The following is a 19163-nucleotide window of genomic DNA, read 5'->3' on the forward strand; positions in this document are numbered from 1 at the left end:
GTTTCAACAAGAACCATGGAATTTGGCTAGCAAGGAAGAATTGATGTTGCCTCTCTCCAGCCTGCCCCTGTTCATTCCAAGGGTACACCAAAACAAAGATGCCTGCATCCCAAGGGAAGCCCACAGAAGCTCCACAACTCCACGAGCAGCAGCTGTAAAATTCCAATGGGTGTAAGAGGAAGGATCAGCAAGTCTGATGTACAAACAGCATTGCACACGTGCGTTCACATGGATCAGACAGGTGAAACCAGAATGCGAAAGAAATGGGGCCAGTGAGAACTACAGAGGTAAAAGACAGTATGTGCATGGCTGGAAGCGAGTGGCTTCAGTATTTGTGTTTTGAGTGTTAGTACAACAAACCCTGTAACTTCTGGCTGGCAGGGCATCGCTGTACAGCAAGGAGGGCTGAGGAAGACAAGCACAACACTTTTTGGCATAGAAAATGAAACCAACAACAAAAGAAGGATGCCTATAGCAGAATTCACAACAGGTAAAAGGTTAGGATTATTACACCACAACGGAAGGAAACCCAGTATAAAGAATGCTAGTTGTCTGATACATAAAAGCATTAGATCTCATCTCTCAAGAGTGAGAATACCAAGCACACATGCATTTCCTACAGGAAGGGAGGACGCCAAAGTATAGAGAAGCACAAGAGCACAATTTAATTTTAGGTTATTGTTATTATCTCCCAACACGTTTGTGTGCAGCAGCCAGAAAGGGTGTTTCTCCTCACTTCAACCAAAACCAGAGCTACGTGCAAAGACAAATACTTTAAGCTATACATGGTAAGTGTTCCACCTCTCTTGTGTTGCCACTTAGCCTCAAGAAACCCCAGTTATTCAGGACAAAGTTATGACTACCTGAGTCAGAGCACTGTTAGTAATCAACTGCACACCTCAGGGCAGCAGGCACGTATTGCTGTGATGCTCCAGCAGCAATTCCAGCTCACAGGCCTGGTGCCAACCCAGCTGTCAGGAGCACGGTGACACTGCCTTGTCCTGCTCAGAACACTGCTCGAGCGCCAGCATGCTGCTGCCCAGCCCCATCCGCATGCAGAGGACAATGCAACCTCTCAGGGTACTGGGAAGCTGTGGAATTTTGCCTCTAGCATCACTTCAGGCAAATAGAATTGCCTGAAGAACTTGACGTTTCCCTTACTGTCGCAGAGCAGTTTAGGCCAAAAGCAAGAAAATTAACCATTGGAAAGGGAGGAGCACCAAACCAAAACTACTTCTGCCCACGTGAAAATGGCTTGCCATTACTCTTTCCAATCTTAAAGCAGAAACATTGCTTTGGTTTTGGGATTTTTCTTTTTGGTTGCGGCAGTTTCACTAAGAGCTACAACTCCTGACAACTGGTGCAGATTAATTTCTTATACAAGAGGTCACATTATCCAAACGAAGGCAGAATGAGAAGCACAGGCCAGGTGAAAACCAGTGGACAACAGACCCAGTTTCCATTTTGGGAAGAAGGCTGAGACGTGGAAGCATAGCCACTGTTGTGAAGACCCAGATCAGGGTAGTATGAAGCCTGCATTAATTGCAAACAAAAAGCCTTTGAGAACTCAATAACACGACTTTAAACTCCCTCAAGTGGGAAATAAAACGTACATTAGGAAGAGCACTGGTTAAGAACACTGAGAAGTCCACGTGATCACAGGTACAAAAAGGTAACTGCATTAAGGAAACTGCATTCAAGGTAAGAGGACATGTGAAAATAGTTCATCCTTTCTATCTGTGAGGTAGAGGCTTAAATGAAAGGTCTTTCTTCTATCCCTATCACACCAAGAGGACTTTCAATCATTCCAATGGAACCCAAGCAGTGTTTTTCCCTGGATGACTTTCTTACACACCTGAAATGTGTCACGGAAGAACAAGAGCACCATTAGAAGCACTACATAAGGCTTCTTGAACTCCCAACAGTTCAGCAAGAGGGCCAGCAGCAGGACATGCTGTTTCTTAACAGCTTAAGCAACAGCATTTCATCTTCTCTTACCAAAACATATAGGCCAGATGCATAAAACCATATGGTGGAGTTCCTAGTAAGCTTTTCTATGAACATTCCTAGCAATGCAGTACATCAGTGTTGATATCACACAGCTTAGCAGTAACACTTTCACTGGCTGTTCACCTTTGTGGGAACTTCCAGAACCTCTACGTGATGTAGAAAACAAACAAGTGCTTTGTGAAGCAAACTTCAAATAAACATCAAACGCTGTGGGAAAGTCCAAAGGCCAATTGCAGTGCCCATGTGCAAATGCACACTGAGTACTCCCAGGCTAGGGAACCTCAGCCTTGCACACGATGCGAGTGCATTGCACAGGCTGCAAAACAAGCTCTGACACGCAGCACCTGCACAGACAGCGCCTGCAAACCCTCCCTGCCATCAAGATATTTCTTGCAACAGTTCAACTTTTACCCAATTTTGATTACAAGTTAAGCAATTCCGGCTTCCAAGTTCTACTTGTATCAAATGCAGAGACTTCCTTTCTCACTCACGACCTAGTTTTGTTTTTTCTTTAAACAGCTTATTGCTGCACCTCTACATCTGAGAAACTGCAAAACCCGCAACATGCAAGGCAGGAAAAACCTGCTTCACCACACAAAAGAATTCGCTAATTAGATTTAATCCCCTTAAACACAGCAACAGATTTTAGAGCAATATAAATCATACTACAAGATACTAACCCTGCTAGATTTTCTACTCTGGGACGATCCATACATGTCTTCCTCATAACCATTGGTCTGTTATGGAAAGAAAGAGGAGAAAAGGAAAGAAAAGGAGAGAAACGGATGCAGTCCCAACAGACAAGTTTGTGTGACAGCCATCATTTATGAAAAGCAAAAGCAGAAAGAGAACTTTTCAAAGCTTAACCATGAACAGAAGTGCAGAACTAGGTCAGGGTTTCAAACGTGAGGATGTGAACACTTTTGTGTCCGTCACTACCTGCAAACCAGCCAAAAAATGTCAAGGATACTCCTGCCTGCCTTTTTGACCCTTTTCTTCTTCTTGTTAAGAAAAACCTCTGCTTCCCCCATTGTTATAGCACTGTAACACCTGTAACTCTTCAAACTCTTTGTAAAGAGAACAGAAGATGAAAAGGAAACACAAGGGACGGGAGAATATAATAAATATATCACAGTAGTTACTTACATTCCTGGCAGCTGAACACCTTAAAAAGCAGCAGATTATAGCTAAGAACTTAAATTTATATCCAAGAAATTCTGTTTAGCTGACAAAGAATGATATATGAAATCTCTTTTTGGCTCTCCCCAGCTATACCAAAACAAATCCCAGATAGCGACCATCCACCACCTGCCAACGCTTGGCAAGGCAACACAAAGACTACAAGGGGTTTCAGTGGGTTCAGCTGTCCTCTGCATGCTCAACACTCTGCCTTGTTGCAGCACGTAAGCTTGCTCTAAGAGGAGAAAACACAAACGTGCTCAGAGTGAATAAGAGATTCAGAGTGAGACAGTTGAAGTCATTAAGCCCATTCTGAACCCATTTTCAAGCCAAAGAGATACCATATACCATACAGTTAAAGGAAAAGAACAACATGAAACTAATCCACCTATTATTCCAACCTCCAGGACACATCCTTGCTCTCTATATGCAGATAAGCAGGTGCTACAGACTTCTATAGATAAGCAGACAATGCTGTCTTAGATGGGAAGAGCCCAGATGAGATCCTTTCCAGCTGCTAGTTTTCCCAAAAGCTATTTTTCAACTAACTGCATCTCTTTTAAAAGAACTTGATCTTGGCAAAGCTTCCACTCAGGAGTGTTAAGCAGAAGCACAAAATCCTTGGAGTCACAGAGTTTCATCTAATGCTTCTCCTTTATGCCCTTTAATAATTACCTTGCTTTGGGAAATTATGTTGAATTGCCATGCTTCATTTTTCACAAATCCAGGTTATCTACTGCTGCTAATGAGGCACTTCTCAATACAATTATTTTCATTTGCCCTGTTATCTTTTAGATTTCAAACTGAAGCATTACAGATCTGGTCATTTCCTTTGCCACAATGACCACTTATGACCACTGTTCCCTACCCTCCAGGGACTTCTCCAGCTCACACTTCCAAAGGCAAATGCTCCACTCAAAGCTCTGCAGGATGAGTTTCATCAGATCTTGCTGACCTTTGTGATCAAAACCTTTATGAAAACCGAAACAAACAGGATGGCATACTGGAGAGAACTATGAACTTATCCTTTTCTCTCTCAGTTCCTTGAATCTCTCCCCGTGAGATTTCAGCTGACATCCTGAGTGCTGCTCTTTACCTTCCATGTAGATCTAGCTTTGCAATGCAGGTCCTCCTAGGGCAATTCCAGGCAAAGTCAATGCCTTTAGGTTTCCTGAGAAACACTAATGTTTACCAAGTTACAGTAAAGAAATGTCAAAATGTCACTGCATTAAAGGGAAGCACGTCATTAGATTGATTTCCTTCCAAAACCCAGGCAACTGAGTTCTCCTGGTGTTTCACCAGCTCAGCATGCCGAGTACCTGGCTGGAAGCACTGCCATTCACAACATGCCATGTGTTGTACTGCATAACTAACATCCCTATCTGAAAGTAACTCCAAGAGTTGTGCTACCAACAATCAGACAATGTGGGATGGAAGCAAGCTCCCTCAGCCTCCTGAATATTATTTCTAGCCAAAAGCTTCAGCACCCCTAGCTAATGTTCATCTAATTTGCAAATGCTGTGCTCTTGAAGCCTTACCCAATTGTTAGGTATTCAAATGAGGCTGTAAATGAAGTTGCTAAGCTACTACTTTCATGCATGAAAAAAATACTGCTTCTTTTAGCTGAAAAGATTCAGTCTTTACTACACATACTTACCATCGACTTCACCTTTTTTACATGTGTAATATTAAAGCCTGAGCTAGATTTTGAGTGTTTCAGAAGGCTCTCTATGTACAACACTGACACAGACCTTTGGATCATGCTACACTTTGCAGATAAAGCAATTCTAGGCATTCCTGTGGAGGCAAATCGTGAGTTACATCGTATCCTTGACATTGGGCTGGAGACCTTACAGCCAGCGTACTTGTTTCTCTAGTCTCATCACAGCATTTTAGTATACAAAAGCCTCAGCCAGACAGATACATACTGCTTTGGAGTAGTTCTTCCATTTGGTCCTCTCATTTTCTAATCCAGCCTGCAGTGAGATTAAGAATGCAGGGTGAAAAGATCAGTGCATTTACGTGCACACACCACAGCCAGGCATGCACAGCATCGAGCAAATCCATCAGTTCAGCATCTCTCCAGCTCTACAGAACACGGCTCAGTAAGCACACATGAAAAAAAAAATCAGATCTCAAAGTCAAATGGTCAGTTATTAGAGAATATGGTTAGAAGTGATGATAGTATTGTTAAATTTAGTAGCTACAGTTAAAATTATTCATGCTTGCTGGATTAAGTCAATTTACTGAGCTACCAGCTGTCTATACTTACTACATCAATACATCCATGCAAAATCCAAACGTGTTTGGACTATTTCTGTATATAGGTCACTCAAATAGATTCACTGCATTCCTAATCTGAAATAGGGCAGGGAACGAAGAAGAGTGGGGAAAAAAAAAGCAAGCTAGTCTGTAAAACTGCTCTCCCCTAAAGCAACAGACAGACCTCCCATTTGTCACAGCACTGGCACAAAACAGCACAGCTAACAGCGTGAGGAGATTTAAACACTGAGTTTCAAGTCTCAGCATTCATTTCCCCTACCAGGTCCTTCCCGTGCCCCTGAGATGCAGATCTACCTCAATGCAGTCAATGAACATCCTGTGATGAGTTGTATTATTGCTCATCCCTCACCTTAGATGAGCTATCACACTTGATGTTAGTTTTTGTTTTTTCCACACTTAGTTTTTAAACACACAGTGTAACTTTCAGGCTATTCTCACCACTGGGTAGGCGCTGGCATACTCCACATGAGACTGTCAAAAGAACAGAAATCAGAACAACAACAGAAAAGAGTGAAGCAAATGATGGCAATCAACCTCCCTCGTCCCCTGCAAGATGAAAATCCTACAAAAATAATCCTGGTGATGCACAAAGCCAGAAGCTGGGAACTTTGTTGAGTAGACAAAGAAAGGAAACGTGCCCAAATTGTGTCCTGAGTGACTAATAGCAGCAGCCTTACGTGCTGGAGTCTCGGATGACAGCCAGCTGAGAAGTGGGGGAACAAAGGCGCCTGCAGTAAAGACTGAAGGAAAGCAGCATCTCAAACACTGTTGGTGCTACTGAGCCTCCTTAAGAAAAACCGCATGGGAAAGAAACGAGAAAGGCAGGATATTATTGATGGCTTCAGGATGAGCCACGGAAAAGCTGCTAAAGATGTCCAACCTCTGCAGCCCACAGTCTCCCTGCAGGAGGCACAGATGCACTGGGGACAGCGTTATAACTCATAGGCTATTGGCTGCAGCACAGCCCAGCTGCAGAGCTTCAAGTGCTTGGCTGTTGTGCTCTAACCAACACCTCTGGTGCAGCCCATGCTGAGGGCTGGAAAAGAATGGCTGCTTCAAAGAGTAATTCCTACTGCAACCAGCCCCACAGGGACCCGGAGTGCCAAAAACACAACATCAGCTATCAGAAAGGGAAAGTCTTGAACGGCAATCACAATGGAAATAGTAAGGAGAAAGTATTTACGTATCCAAAAACAAAGAGCAGTCACTGTTGAGTTTTATGAACCCTGCATGGACACAGACAGCGCTTCCTTCATGCTAAAGTAGCTCAGGTGTCCCTAAAGGTGACTTTCAATTGGCCGTCGCTCAGTTATTTCTTTGCTTTACACAGGCACAGCAGGAGCCAAACTTTCACAACCAGATGTGGTCACACTTCAAACAAGCTGCTGCATACCCACACTAGGAAAACAATCAGTGCGTGCTCTCATCACTTCATTTCAAGTAAAAAAGCCCTACATGAAGCATAAGGGTAACTCTCCGACCAGGCTAAATGAACGTGCAGGTTTATTTCTTCCTTTCTCCTCCAACCCCAGAGGCACTGGACGAGGAAAGGAAGCCTTCAGATATACCAGGCTCTGTCAAAGCCCGTCCTCTGCATGCCCCAATTGTCAGATGTCTTGCACAATGCTACTTTATGGGGGCAGCGGGGAATCTGTGCAACATGATTGGAAATAGCAGGATGTAAAGCTTCAACCAGATCGTCCTGCCAGAAAAGGACATTCTCTGCAGAAGTGCTGGGTATTTATGGGCCATCCCCTACAGCAGGGGAGATCCCTCTTTGGCAGAAGAGCAGTGGTGATCAGACAGCCCAGTGAAGGACTGCTCCAGGAGAATGTGTCAGGAAAGCTTCTCCAGGGACTGTGGGGAACAGAATGCAAGGCTCCTGTTTAAGTATATAAAAACAAATCAGGTGCATATTATAAAAATGCATCAAAGGAATCAGTAGCAGATTTCCAGGAAGAAGCCTTCCAAATGAACACAATGATAAGAAATGCAGACCTTGCTGAGAATAATACTGGTCTTGCTTGATCTATAAAAACAAAATTGACTGTCCAGCCTAAATCATCTAACTCGTACCAGTGATAAATTGGGAACAGCACCAGCAGAAGATGGAGTTATTGTCAAACACGTCTGTTTTAGGCACAATTGACTCCAAAACAAACAGCAGCTGACTTGCGTTCAGAACTGCTGGGTGCTCCCTGCACTGCCCTGCTGCTGTTCCTGTTGTGTTGCCAGCTGAATGCTTCGCACAGATCCCAGAAGCAGTGGGCTCTGACCATCTTCAAAAGACCATCAACACACACTGAGACAGCAGCATTAGCTGCTAAGTGCTAAACTGCTTAACTAGCCCCACAATTACAAGAGCTGACTGTGTTTACCCTAAGATTTGTACACATGTATTATATGGACAACCATTGCACTGACAGTTGGAGGAAAAGTGTTGTAGGCTTTTCTACAGATTAGCAGTGGTGCACCGTGGCACCGGGTGCCCTACTAATCCCTCCCCAGAACTCCGTGTGGCACTTTATTCCCCAAATTCTCCATGTTGACCATCAAGCAACGGAGCTTACAAGGCACAAACGGCTTTGGCTAAGTTCTTCCTGTGACAAAACAGTGAGCAGCATTAACCAGAAGGGTATGCATCAATGCTTTGCTCACGTTTCTCAACAGAGAATAGAAATCAGACAGTTCCTTGGCTTGAAGGAATTATTGGCCCAAATATAGCAGTGCAACAACACACGCCTCGAGCACAGAAAACAGCACAACCTTGGAAGGAAGGTGTTTGCAGAGAACTTAGAAAAGGTGCAGAACAATGATTCTGTGGTACAGGAGGAGAGCAGCTTCAGTACACACACATGCACACTTAATTTGTACAATTTACCAACCCTCAGGCTTCCACGGCTACCCACTGACATGCGCTCATCTTCATCCGAAGCCTATCAAAAGAAAGTACAAAGACAAGGAAACAATGAAATGAACATAAATAACAGGCAATGATGTAAACACAGGTGAGCTTTGATGGGACAGAAGGAAAGAAAGGAAATAAAACTTGAATAATTAAAAAGAATGGCATTAAATTCCAAGCAAAAAGTAAATTAAGTTGTATCCTGCCTAAGAAACAGTCAGCATTTTACTACAGGACAAATTACAAGCTTGCTCAGCTACTCCCAGCTTTATGTTCACAGCCCATGGTTGAATATAAAAACGTTATACACTCCAGGCAGGTTATTTCCCCATCCTCCACCCCACCCCTTTATTTTAGCACATTTGCAAGAGCTCTTCAGAATAACTGGAAAGGGGGCAGAGAAGCCAGGATGTGGGTTTGGGGCTTCATTCAGTTGGGGGGGGAGGGGAACATTGTGGGTTTTTTTCTCCTTTTGAAAAGAAACTGCTTTACTCCCATCTATTTAATGAAGGAGCAATGCCTAGCTACAAAGGAAAAGCAAAAGCACAAATACTGACCGAGGCATTTCTTCGGGCTCTACGCGAATAGCGCTCACTGTCTTCCTAGCGAGGCAGCAGAGAAAAACAAAGAGTGAAGCGTTGAAAGGACAGGTCCATCAGCAGAGTGCGTTCAGAAAGAAACAAGGAAACTTCAGAGCGTTTTGGAGTCAGGAAGATTAATCCAAATAACAGGAGGTAACGTGTTGTCAAATCAGAAAACCCCTCTCTTTGACCCCAGCTTTCTTTCCCTTCACATTACAAAAGCATCTGCATCCCGAAACACAGCATCGTTACTTCTGTGGGACAGAGGCTGTGCAAACACTGTGGCACGTGTTACAGTTCAGTCAACTGATTTGACGTGGAATTTGGAGAAAGTGGCAAAAACAGGGGAAAAAAGTAGTTTCAACATTGGAATTGATGGCTTTCAGTGGTGAGCTGATTTCTAAGCAAGGGAATTACTCGTAACATAGAGCTAAGATCACCATACAGCCTTCCAATACTTGAAGGGAGCATACAGACAGGAGGGAAAGGACTGGTTGTGAAGGTGGGTAGTGATAGGACAAAGAGAAATGGCCTTAAACCGAGACAGGGGAGGTTTGGGTTGGATAGTAGGAGGAAGTCTTTCCACTCAGAAAGGAGGTTGCCCAAGGAGGCTGTGGATGCCCCACCCCTGGAGGCGTTCAAGGCCAGGCTGGATGTGGCTCTGGGCAACCTGTTCTGCTGGTTGGTGACCCTGCACACAGCAGGGGGTTGGAACCAGATGAGCATTGTGCTCCTTTTCAACCCAGGTCATTCTAGGATTCTATGTGGAGAGACTAAATGGCTCATCTGTCTGATTGGAGCATCTGGAGTGGCTGGCTGCTCTCTGGGACAGCAGGTTTTAAGCAGGGATGCAGCAAGCCAGTATTTATGCTAGCTAATTATCAAGGAAAAGTTACCTTCCAGGCTGGAAGTCAGCTGTTCCACTGTGCCTCTTACAGCATGCACTCCTTGAATTGCAGAGAAAGGCCACAAGGGCAAGGAACAGTAGTTTTCATCTGGCATCACTGCTAAGCGATGTCACGAACTTATGCCAGACAGACACATGAAGGAAATGTCCTCCAGCCCTTCAGCAGTCCTTTCATCTCATGTTATGGCTGTTAAAACAGACTGATGCTGCTAACGGCCACATCTGTGTCTAAGTTGCTAAGCCAACTCTAGCAGCTTAGCAACTAATGAAATCCAAGACCAGAAAAGGTGAGCACTGCCACAGTACCACTACTACTGCGTCTGGAATGGTCAAAACTAACAGCAGAAGCACAGATAAAACTTGCCCAGCATTTACCTGAATACAGCTTTGAAGAAGTTCAAATTGTAGCAAAATCCACAAGAAATAAAGAGAGTGTGTATATATGTGTGTGTGTGTGTGTGTGTGTGTGTGTGTGTGTGTGTGTGTGTGTGTATTCCTTGCATTAGTGGCTCTATTGGGTCTACAAGCTCATCCAATCTTCAAGTGATAGGACGGATATAGAGGTCTGCAAAAAGAGATGGCTCTAACCAAACCCATTCCACATTCAATCTTTGTTTCAGATGCCTGATGTGGATTGCAAGAACCTGAGTGCTAAGAGCGTATTTCCAATGTATGGAAATATGTCTCAATTTTCTACCAACTGCACAAAACTTCAACACATAAAAGCTGATTAACTATGTTGATCAAGGCCTACCATCCATTGCTCGATGTCGCCCCATTTAGTATCCAGACCATAATATTTCTACAGACAGAAAAGGGAAAAACTGAATTTAGATGAGGAAGGCAAACACTGAACACTTAGTCATGCATTGCCAGTGCACACAGATTCACACATGCGGATTTCATGGCCGTGCCAGTGACAGCATCCATTGGGTGCCATGTCTGATGCAGCAGATGCCCAGAAAAACTTCCCAGCACAGGGACAGGAGCATTTAGCAGGACAGTCTGACCCCTACACAGCTCCTTATTGCTCAGCAGTGTCAAAGAAAACCAACCAGCACCACAGGGAAAGGAGCAAAGAGCGTAATGAGTCTTGAATTTCTGACCCATTTAAGTCAAGGCTCATTATAAGCGACCTGAACACAGAACACTTCCAGGATGAAAAACACTGTCAAACTGTGTTCACTGCACAGATCTGTCAAACTGGGAAGACAAGTTGAATAAAATGCAAATAATCTGTGTATTCCTATTGTTTTCTTCATCCACAGATCTCATTTTTGCCTGCGTTTTGATCATCTTGGCACGGATGGTAGAACAGAGCCTTAGGATCCTTTATAGCACAGCAGCAAGGTTGCAAAGGTCTCTGTTTTAGTACCATACCAGACGTTTCCCTAGCAGGCTGTCCTACCTGAACTCATGTGCAGGTCATATGCTCTTGATGTAACTTTTGCACTTCCCACTGACCTTGCATTCCCAGCATACAGCAAATTGCTGAAGATCAACAAGTTCAACAGGATTTTCCATCCTTCCCAAACACACATTTGGAATCTAATCTCAGGAAGCTCACGTTTATAACGGCAACCATAACACTGCAGTGTGAGGAAAAGCACCAGGCCCAAGCACAGTAATGGGCAAATGGAAATCCTGCTCAAGGAAGTATTAGATGTATTTTAGAACAATTTAGGTTATGTATTTTGAGGTTTGTGTATTTGTGGGGCGGAAAAAGTGCCTACGCTTGCCTGCTTTCCAGAGGCTGGAGGAAGCAGAGCAGGAGTAGGTAAAACATTAACTGATGAGCAAAATTTGCTATCTTCTTCCTCATAGAGCTCAGCATTTTGCAGCCACTCGATGGTATTAATGTATCTTGACTTGCACTCCAAAACCCCACTCTCTACTTAGTAACAAAGCAGAAGAAACATCTGAGCTCTCTGATACTGCATCAGTTTATTCCCACTTCAGAGTTTCCTTTCAACAAAATTATTTTCACCTTCAGGCCACCTTTATTTTCACCTTAATAGCTCTGAAGAGAAGACAGCCCATTACAAAGTGAAATACGCACAGGGCTGCTGCATGAGGACATCAGGGAAAACCCAAACTGTGCAAAGACTTCTGAACGCTGCCAGTTCTAAGCTGAAATTCTTCAGAAAAAGAATTCTAGAAAGTAAGTATTGAGGCCAGAAATTTGGAAAATGTGAAATAAACCCACTGCACTGCAGGTTTTAACAGCACACACGCATTTATCTGGAAAAAGGAGAAGAGACAACAGTTAAGATACTTAACCACTTCCCTATGCCTTCCCCTCTTGATCCTGCAAAGCATCTCAGCGTGTGCACAAATACACCCAGGATCTCACTGCAATGCCTAGCCAAGCTGCACTTGAGTGAAACTTCTCCCTTAAACTACATGAATGAGAGAGTGCTATAATAACTACTGTTCTTCCAAGCATTGCATACTTCCTCGTATGTGCTTGGATCAGCTGTTTCCAGGCAGAAGTAAAATACGTATGACAGCATGTTGTAAAATTAAGGTTTATGTAAATCACATCCTGAAAGCGAGCCCAGTTCTTAAAGCCATACGAATTCCAGCTGGTCAGGGTTGTGTCTGAGAGCAGAACCTACAGATTATGCTTTGTGGTAAATCAGATCAGGTAAAGCCTTATTAGAGGCTCCTTCTTTCCCAAAGAAAAAATGGGCAAGGTTTTCTGACGCTACATATTGATTCAATTAAAACAAAAACACAAAAAGCCTACACACACCCAAGGGGAAAGAAAGCATCCTAAAAACCTCCATATAAAGACAGAGGGTCCTTTCTCACACGTAGGAAGGGCCCACAAGTACACTGATATTTCGTACTGCCTGCCCTTGGCTCTCCACTTCCTGACACAGGCTTTTGAATTCAGTTCTGCATAAGAGAGATGAGGAAGCACTCCTTGAAAGACTTGTATGGCTGTCTCTTTCTCCACCCGTGTGAAGTGACAAAGCTATGTTTCACATCCCCTAAAGAGAACCATTAATGAAAGCAATAGCCTAGAGACCACTTCTATTTGAATCTAAACAACACATCTCACACGCTGGACTGAGCCAATAGCATCTGAAGTTTCAGCTATTTTGCTCCAGACGCTTCCCAACCCTTTACGTCGACTGTTCTGCCATAAGGGATCTGCTGGGAGTGGAAAGTGAAATAACACCTCCACCGTTTAGCTGGATACCTCTTCCAGACTCAAGTTCTCTTCTACCCTGAAAATTGATATTAAAATTCAATAATTAATGACATTAATACCATTGAGAGAGAATTCCGGATCAGATTTGCTCACTAAGTGCCAGTAAAACTGCTCGACTTGCAAACTCACTAAGGGATGCCACGAAGCTAACCCACTTATCTCCTCATCCACGTCACGACACCAAGAGTAAACAACTTCTTTGTCTCCCGTGGGGCTGCAAAAGTAGCAGCAGATTAAATTAGCTCCCATACAGGAGATTGATACATTGACAGCCTGTTGACCCACAGGAAGACATTAATTTGATTCACACAGTACGTGGGCAACTCCAGAAATAAATACAAGAGTAAGATGGGTTTGTCATCAAATTAACCAAGTCAGGATTAAGCATGAGAGCATGATTTCAGTAGTTGCCTTCGTACATGGACAAGAGAGCAGCATTTCCAGAAGCACACACACTGCCACAGAGCCAGGAAACATGCAGTGAGGGCCCAGGAGCAACACAAGCAGGCTGTGGTTTCTCACTCAGCAAGCAATACAAAAAAACAGGATAAAAATCATTCAGTATAGCGGAAAATGAGCAGGCTTCAAGAAATCCATGCTTTCTCTCCCCCTGTGAAATTTCTTTAGAGCTATTCTCTATGTACTGCACAATCCATGTGCTGCAACCACACAACAGCAAAAGAAAACCCCAAACTTTTGTTACGTAGCAGGTGATCTCCGTTACAGCTCTTATTAGCATGAGAACTGTGAGAAATGGGAACTGGGGAGAGATCATGCCTTTAAACTGAGTGGACAGAGAATTAAACAACGTAGAAGCGTTTGAAAATTTTTGGTACACTGGAAGAAAGGCCATACAGTTCATTTACCCAACGACTGCAAACTCAAACACAGTGTCCCTGATTTACTTCAGTGACTTTCTGCATGCAAAGTCATCCGAAAGTCATTCCTGCTGGCACTCATTAGGTGCTTGCACAGCCTGAAGTATGTGCAACGATGCACTTGGCCTTCAACAGCCAAGTGACTGCGTGGCTCTCAGCCATGCTCCAAGCTACCAAACTCATGGGATGGCTGCTTTGCAAAACTCTTCTTCTCTTTACTGCTTATTCCTTGTCAAACAGTCAGTGGAAAAGATGAGACTAAGTGCCTAGCCAAACAGGTCACCTTGCCCCTCTCCCCTTTATTATCCACTCCACAAGGCTATGGGAGGAAAGGAAACATGAAGGCATGGAAACAAAGCCTGCCGTGCATCTTCCATTCTTAAGAAGTTTTTCTGAGGTGCAGACAGGACTCGTGAGAGAACACACACACACAAACAAGAATGAACAAGCAAGCCCTACCTTCTGAACTTGATAGATCTAAGGGGGAAGAGGGAAAGGAAAGAAACAAGGAAACAAAAGCTAGCGTGAATGAATGAACAGCAACACAACAACAAGCCAGCCTAGAGGGGGAAAAAACTCATTTATGCAGAATATACAGCAAAACATGAATACAAAGAAACATACTCAAATCCTGTTAAGTCGGGTAAGATGAAAGCAGAGGTTACACTCCAGGCTTCCTTCAACACAGCTTGCTAAAATACAACACTCCCATGCACCTACCTGCTGGCTTCTGGGAGGTGCATGGACATCTGCTCCACAGACAGCTGGGCAAGAGAGCAATCCAGCTGGAGGGCAGGGCCTCCTGCTTTCCTATCACTCCTATTTCCACTGCCCAAATACTCACCTGGGATGGCAGCTGTGCATCTACCATTACAGTGGGGAGAAAAAAAAAAAAGCACTAACTACAGACAATGCGTGCTTCTGTTAAGGACCAAGTCCTCCTTAGCTGGTGAAACAAATGTCATCAATGCTACCTATCTTTCAGCTGTGTGCAGGACAGCATCAACTTGTGCAAGAGATTTTCAGAGCATTTTAACACGTACTGCCAGAACTGCAGGATTTCTGCAGGTTTTGGTTTTTTGCAAGAGACCCCCCCCTCTTTGTTCAAAAGTTACCTAGCTGGAACCAAATTCAGAAGGAAATTGCAGCTTCATTCTCCCCACTCCTCTGCTGAGCACCCTTTGAGCTTTGTATCTGTAGCAGAAAGTGACAACGCAGTTCAGAACTGCCAGCTGTCTTACTGTCAGATGAGTACTGACTGAATGACTGCAACTCCCAGCCCTCTGCTACATGAATGGCACATGGGGAAGGGGACAGTGCTTGGACTCCATCCCTTCTGCTAGTCAGAAGGCGGCAGGGCAGGCAACTCTCGTACTTCTGGACATATACCCATGGATCTCTGCCATCTGTGGCTCTGGGCCACCTCAGGTGAACCCAGAGCCCAGTGCTGGGTGCAAAGCATGCTCCTTTCAATCACTGCCTCCGGAACCGGCTCAGGTTCACTTTCTTGACTGTGAAGAACAACTGCAGAAGCCAACTTAATACCTTCAAAGCGTTGATTTCTATTCCTACAAGTGCACAGGGTTTAACCAAGACCCACAGTTAAAGCTAGCTTTCCCACACAGCTAATCACCTCACTTTATCTTGCGCTAAGAAAGCCCGTAAGAAGAAACTGCACTAAAGCCTCCCACAGTTCCCAAGAACACACAGCAACTCCAATCTGCATATGCAGGGTGCTTTTCATCCATTCAAGCACTGCACTTTTACATGTGGCAATTAGCAGGCAGCTATTATAGGTTTAACATTGCCACGCTGTTGTTTCACCCACAGTATGCTCCTTTTAAACATACCCTGCCAGGGCTTGGTAACAGGTACAGCCAAGCTTTGGGGCACGCTGACACCACTCGCACGTGGATGATGCTTTCTGATAGCTGTCCCATGCCTTTGGGACAACGCCATAGATCCTTTATTTTTCAAATGCAGCGCTTCAGGCTCAGCGTAGCAGGTATCCCTGCTGTGTGCAGAAAGCCCTGTGTGCCCAGGACCTGGACTGCAAACAGGCAAGACAACAACGAGGCCCTTGTTTCGGTCCAGACACTGCAAGCAGTGCAGAGCAGCACAGGGACAAAGCCAAGTGCATCATCAAAACTGCCTCAACATTTTGGAAACCTGGGATTTTTGTGGTCAGCCCATAGCGTGGTCACAACAGCTCTGCTCCAATGCAATCTCCAATCAGTGCAGTGCCCTCTGCACCTTCACACTATTTGTGCAAGAAAGACACAGATAACCTTCACCAGCTCCTTAGTGTCTTCTCCACACACATCAGCACCAAGTTTCCTGGCCAGCCTCCCACCTCCCATTCAAACACCAATGCTCTTGTCTCGTTTTTCCTGCACTGCCTAGGATCTGAAATGGCTCCAAACTCTTCCATATGCCAGCTGTCACACAGGACCTGCTGACTCAGCTCAGGCTTGCAGCCACTAAATCCTAGCAAGGGAAAAAAAGGGCCTAAGTCGTGATCAACAGGACCTGAAAGCAGATCAAGGGTGTTCTCACATTAGCTTGCCTTTAGCACATTTACATTCACAGGCTGCAAATGACACGGGGGGGGGGGGGGGGGGGGAATAAAAAACCACAACGAAGTACAAGTAACATATTTTACTTCACCAAAGCATGAATGCAAAGAGAGAACTATGTGCAAATAGGTCTGTTGGCAAAGAAAGAATGTACAAAACTGCACAGGCAAGTGTTGTGCTAAGCTGAAAATGAAGCGAGGAGGCACATACAGAGCACTTGCCCTGAACTAAAAGCAGAGGCTCATCTGCTGCATGAACTGCCATGCAGGAACCTTATCCTGCAGGTTACAGAGTGGGAGGAGATCTCTCTCTCTTCCCTTCAGGCTTCAATATCAGCTTAAACAGTGGTCTCCCACTGTCAGTCCTCAAAGAGACATCTGAGTCTTGCCAGCAGAACACAGAACGCACTCCTACATAAAACATTCTTTCCAATTAGCCGTTAATGCTGAGGCTTAAAAGTGTCCTGATACTCAACAGTTAAATGTTTCTTAAAAAAAACAAACAAACAAAACAAACAAACAAAAAAAAAAAAAAAACAAAAAAAAAACTTCAGTATGTATCACTGCAAGGGAAAAATACACACAAAAAAAATCCTCTCTTTAACCTGGTAACCCCACTAGAATTTACAGTTTGTTACTCGGAGCTACTGAGCCAACTCCTGCCTTGTTCTGCTGTGTGAATTAAAAATAAATGTCAGAATGCACACAAGTATTTGACTCGGTACCAAACATAACTCTACAGCAGGATCCAGGATCGACTGACCTTTGACTCAGCAACTGTAAACCCAATGTTTAAAGGCCACGGCAGCGTGGCAGGGGAAAACACAGGGCCCAGCAGGGTGGGACCTGCAGCCTGGAAGCAGGCAGGGCACTAAGTGCCACCTATTGCAACCACCCACACAGCTGAGAAAGTGCATTGGCATTTGCCTCTCCTGCACAGCCTGCGTGCTGAAGGATGCCAGGAAAACCTACAGCAACCTCCCTATTAATCATTTACATCTTTGGTGGAGAACAACAAGTAGTGCAGAACAACAAGTTCCCGCAGCTGTGTTTAGCAGATCCGTGCCTTTCCTAGAGCCTCATGATGAGGAACCCTTTCTCTGCCAAATGCATGTGATGTGAGACTGACCAGCAGCTCTATCTTCACAGATCAGTACGTATCGGATCACGGCTCCGGTGCTCGTGTTCTTTCAGAGCAGGCTCCTCATTTACCAGGCTCACATCTCCATGAAACTGGAGGCATGCTCTCCTCAGCTCCCTCTTCTGAAAGCACCCTGGCACACCTGTCCTTCCTGCAGCCTGCTCCAAGATGGTATCGGGTGATCAAACAAAACCACCTCTGCAAACACACCTGGATTCCTGCCCCACCACAGCGACCTGCAGCAGCCTTCCCCTGGAGCTTTACCACATCTCACAGTGCAATGCAGGGAGTTTTCTCTCAAAAGCCCCTCTGTGCCCTCGTATTTCAACCCGAATTTAACTAAATCTACCCTTCTGCATAGACGTTAAACAGGGGCTCAACCCATACCTGCAAGCAAGCACGCTTACCACTGTGCAAAACCAAGCTGCCTGATAAATACAATGTGAATCTCCAGAATAACCAACTGTGCTGGAGCTTCTGCTGCCAGTGCTGTGTGCTGCATTAAATCCTGCCATACGAGGAGCTGGGCACGGTGTCACGTATCCCCACCAGTTACTGATGAGCTTTATTATGCAGCTGTGACTAATCTTTGGTACATTCTTCACATATAAGGTGACTACAGAACGTAGCCTTTTAATAGCATCTAATAAAATGGTTGCTCCTACATATAGAAACATTTATGGGAACAAGAACAACAGATACCTGGCGTGTTGTTCTTGCCAGAAATGCAAACATTACTTAAATAATATACTTACACTCATGATGCAGAAGTTATCCCATTATTTTAAGGCTAGGGAAATGAAAGACAGACTAAGAAACATCATTAATATTAGATGGTGGGCACTAGGGAAGTCAGTTTCCAGTCCATAACCAAACATTACAATTGCAGTGCCAGTGGGAGCTATACTTTGTTTATAGCTTGTAACAGTAACATCTGGTAACTTGTAACCCAGACTAACAATATATACTTATATTCCTGGGAGATCTGTGCTCCACAAGAAGCCTGTCAGAGCAAGCGCGCTGCTTTAAGCACAAAACACATACATATGCAATAAACTTACTGCTTTTTAACTCTCATAACTGGCTCTAAAAACCTCCTGAAGTAGTAGAGCAAGTGCTCTAAGTTGTTCTCCTCTGACATGTGTGAATGTGCTATTTATTGCCCCGAAAAGTTTGAGAAGGACGGGGAAGATGGCAGACAACAAGCTGTACAGACACCAGTATCACAGTCTGTTCTCTCCCAGGAACAAGGGGAAAGTGCCAAATCTCTTGTGCTGCTTCCTACTTGGAATCTTCTCTATCTGTGCTCTCTTCCATTATATCTGTGATATATCTGTGGCAACAAACAGCTTCGTGCAGACATCCTCGTTCGCTCTACCTTCTATCTGGGAGTTGAGATGAAGCTATGTGAAAAATTCAGGGGATATCCAAAGCTTGCGAAACATTAAACAGTTGTGTAGTCATGTTTTGAGATCTATGCCAGT

At 44.4% G+C, this 19163-nt stretch overlaps 1 protein-coding gene across 1 annotated transcript in view; it reads right to left on the bottom strand.

The window, feature by feature from the left end:
• Positions 1-19163, bottom strand: part of LRRFIP1 (LRR binding FLII interacting protein 1) — a gene marked incomplete at both ends in the record, with an annotated part of 87239 nt that overhangs the window by 28680 nt on the left and 39396 nt on the right. Inside the window, 10 exons of the mRNA XM_079539112.1 lie at positions 361-405; positions 1453-1533; positions 2099-2156; positions 2680-2747; positions 5118-5165; positions 5911-5943; positions 8358-8408; positions 8935-8979; positions 10620-10667; positions 14423-14440. Coding sequence (XP_079395238.1) covers positions 361-405; positions 1453-1533; positions 2099-2156; positions 2680-2747; positions 5118-5165; positions 5911-5943; positions 8358-8408; positions 8935-8979; positions 10620-10667; positions 14423-14440 — 495 coding nt within the window. The remainder of the gene's footprint in view (positions 1-360; positions 406-1452; positions 1534-2098; positions 2157-2679; positions 2748-5117; positions 5166-5910; positions 5944-8357; positions 8409-8934; positions 8980-10619; positions 10668-14422; positions 14441-19163) is intronic.

The sequence above is a fragment of the Tetrao urogallus genome, assembly GCF_951394365.1.
Source record: "Tetrao urogallus genome assembly, chromosome: 8".
Taxonomy (NCBI): Eukaryota; Metazoa; Chordata; class Aves; order Galliformes; family Phasianidae; genus Tetrao; species Tetrao urogallus.